This window comes from Trichechus manatus, unplaced genomic scaffold (genome assembly GCF_000243295.1).
Source record: "Trichechus manatus latirostris isolate Lorelei unplaced genomic scaffold, TriManLat1.0 scaffold00101, whole genome shotgun sequence".
Classification (NCBI taxonomy): domain Eukaryota; kingdom Metazoa; phylum Chordata; class Mammalia; order Sirenia; family Trichechidae; genus Trichechus; species Trichechus manatus.
In genome coordinates this window covers 10,280,429-10,281,983 of record NW_004444037.1, presented here as the reverse complement: position 1 = coordinate 10,281,983, position 1,555 = coordinate 10,280,429, and the positions used below count along the sequence as shown (strand labels likewise).

The window sequence follows — 1,555 nt, the reverse complement described above, 5'->3', positions numbered from 1 at the left end:
TCTATGTGAAATAGAAATTCTGAAATGCCATAGAAGATGGTGGAGGAGGCATCAAAGGACTCAGAGAAATGGCATGCTAGGATGAATATACTATGTAAGGAAGATAGCCCACCAGGTGATCATGCTCCCTGACAGGGGCCAGAGAATACTGTGTACAGAAGGGTATAAAAGGAATGAGCTGGTGAGAAGGACACTAGCATCACTGAGAAGCTCAGTGATGCTGTCCTCTGTAGGTCAGTGCTGACAGTAGGAGGAGCTATCACATAACTAGACTCCCTGAGCACACTGGGGATGATAGGATCTGGAAATAATAGTGACCAGTGGTAGTGTTTAACCATTAGAAGCAAGGTGAGGCCAATAATTATAAAGTGGACACGGTAACCATGAGGCCTAATCCACAGAGAGCTATGAGAATTAATAGAATACTGTGTTCCTAAGTGGGCAGCCAACAAGGGTATTGTTTAGTGTGCCCAACAAAAACAAATCAGGAATGGTCAATCAGGAGGTTGAGGGCATCTTGCTTCAATAAAAAGTCACAACCCCTTGAACAGTTTTTAGACCTGAGACAGTTCTCAGACTTGAAGCCATTGACTGAAGGAGAAGCCAAGCCCCCATGAAGATAATTTATTGTTCTGCAATGCCTGGCAAGTATATTCACTAATGATTCCCCCAGTCTTTCCCCCAAAGGAACCTATGGCCATTTACTCAAATAACCATATTTGAGTAATGATTTGATTTTATTGACCACAGGGCCTTGGTCAGTGCCACTATCTGGGGGTGCCACTATCCATTAGCTCAGAATGGAAAAGATTAATAATGCTTCATTTATTTTTGTCAGTCACTCAATCAAAAAGGAAGGGTTATTACATGTACACTATAAAAATTATAGTTTTCCATATGTATACAAATAAATAAACACTAGTCTTAATTAACATGGGTAACTGCATTTTTTTGGACTTAAATAACCAACAAAATAATAGATTATCATTGTCATTGTATTAGATAGAGTTTACCTAATAAATACTTGCTCTATAACAAATTCAGAACTTATTAGCAATTTTCTGTAAAACAAAGCTTTAGTTTTCCATTGTAAATGTACTTACTGGTCCTTATTGCTGCTGTTGTTAACATTGAAAAGTGCAATGGCACCAGGCAGGTACTGCTCCCTGGGAAATGAAAAAGTACAGTGAATAATCACCATCTGTCCAATGTCTACGGTAAGCAAACAGTCTTAAAGAACAAATTCTTTTCTGTTTTTACTCATTACTAAAGATCACCTAGAAATTTTTGGAAAATATAGAGCCTCCTTGAAGCATGAATTGCTAAACATCAGTGCAGTGAACCAAGCCAAAAAAGAACAAACCCATTGCCATCAAGTCGATTCTGACACATGGCGATCCCATGTATTACGGAGTAGAATTGCTCCATAGGGTTTTCTTGGCTGTAATCTTTACAGAAACAGATTTCCAGGTTTTCTTCTGTGGCACCACTGACGGAGACCTTGCCATGAATAGGTTAGTAAATACCTATTCACCAATACTCACACCAAGAATTA

The 1,555-nt window shown here is 38.9% G+C and overlaps 1 protein-coding gene across 1 annotated transcript in view; it reads right to left on the bottom strand.

Annotated features, from left to right (window-relative positions):
- Positions 1–1,555, bottom strand: part of CNGA1 (cyclic nucleotide gated channel subunit alpha 1) — a 21,455-nt gene that overhangs the window by 16,902 nt on the left and 2,998 nt on the right. The window contains exon 3 of the mRNA XM_004382920.2: positions 1,104–1,166. Coding sequence (XP_004382977.1) covers positions 1,104–1,166 — 63 coding nt within the window. The remainder of the gene's footprint in view (positions 1–1,103; positions 1,167–1,555) is intronic.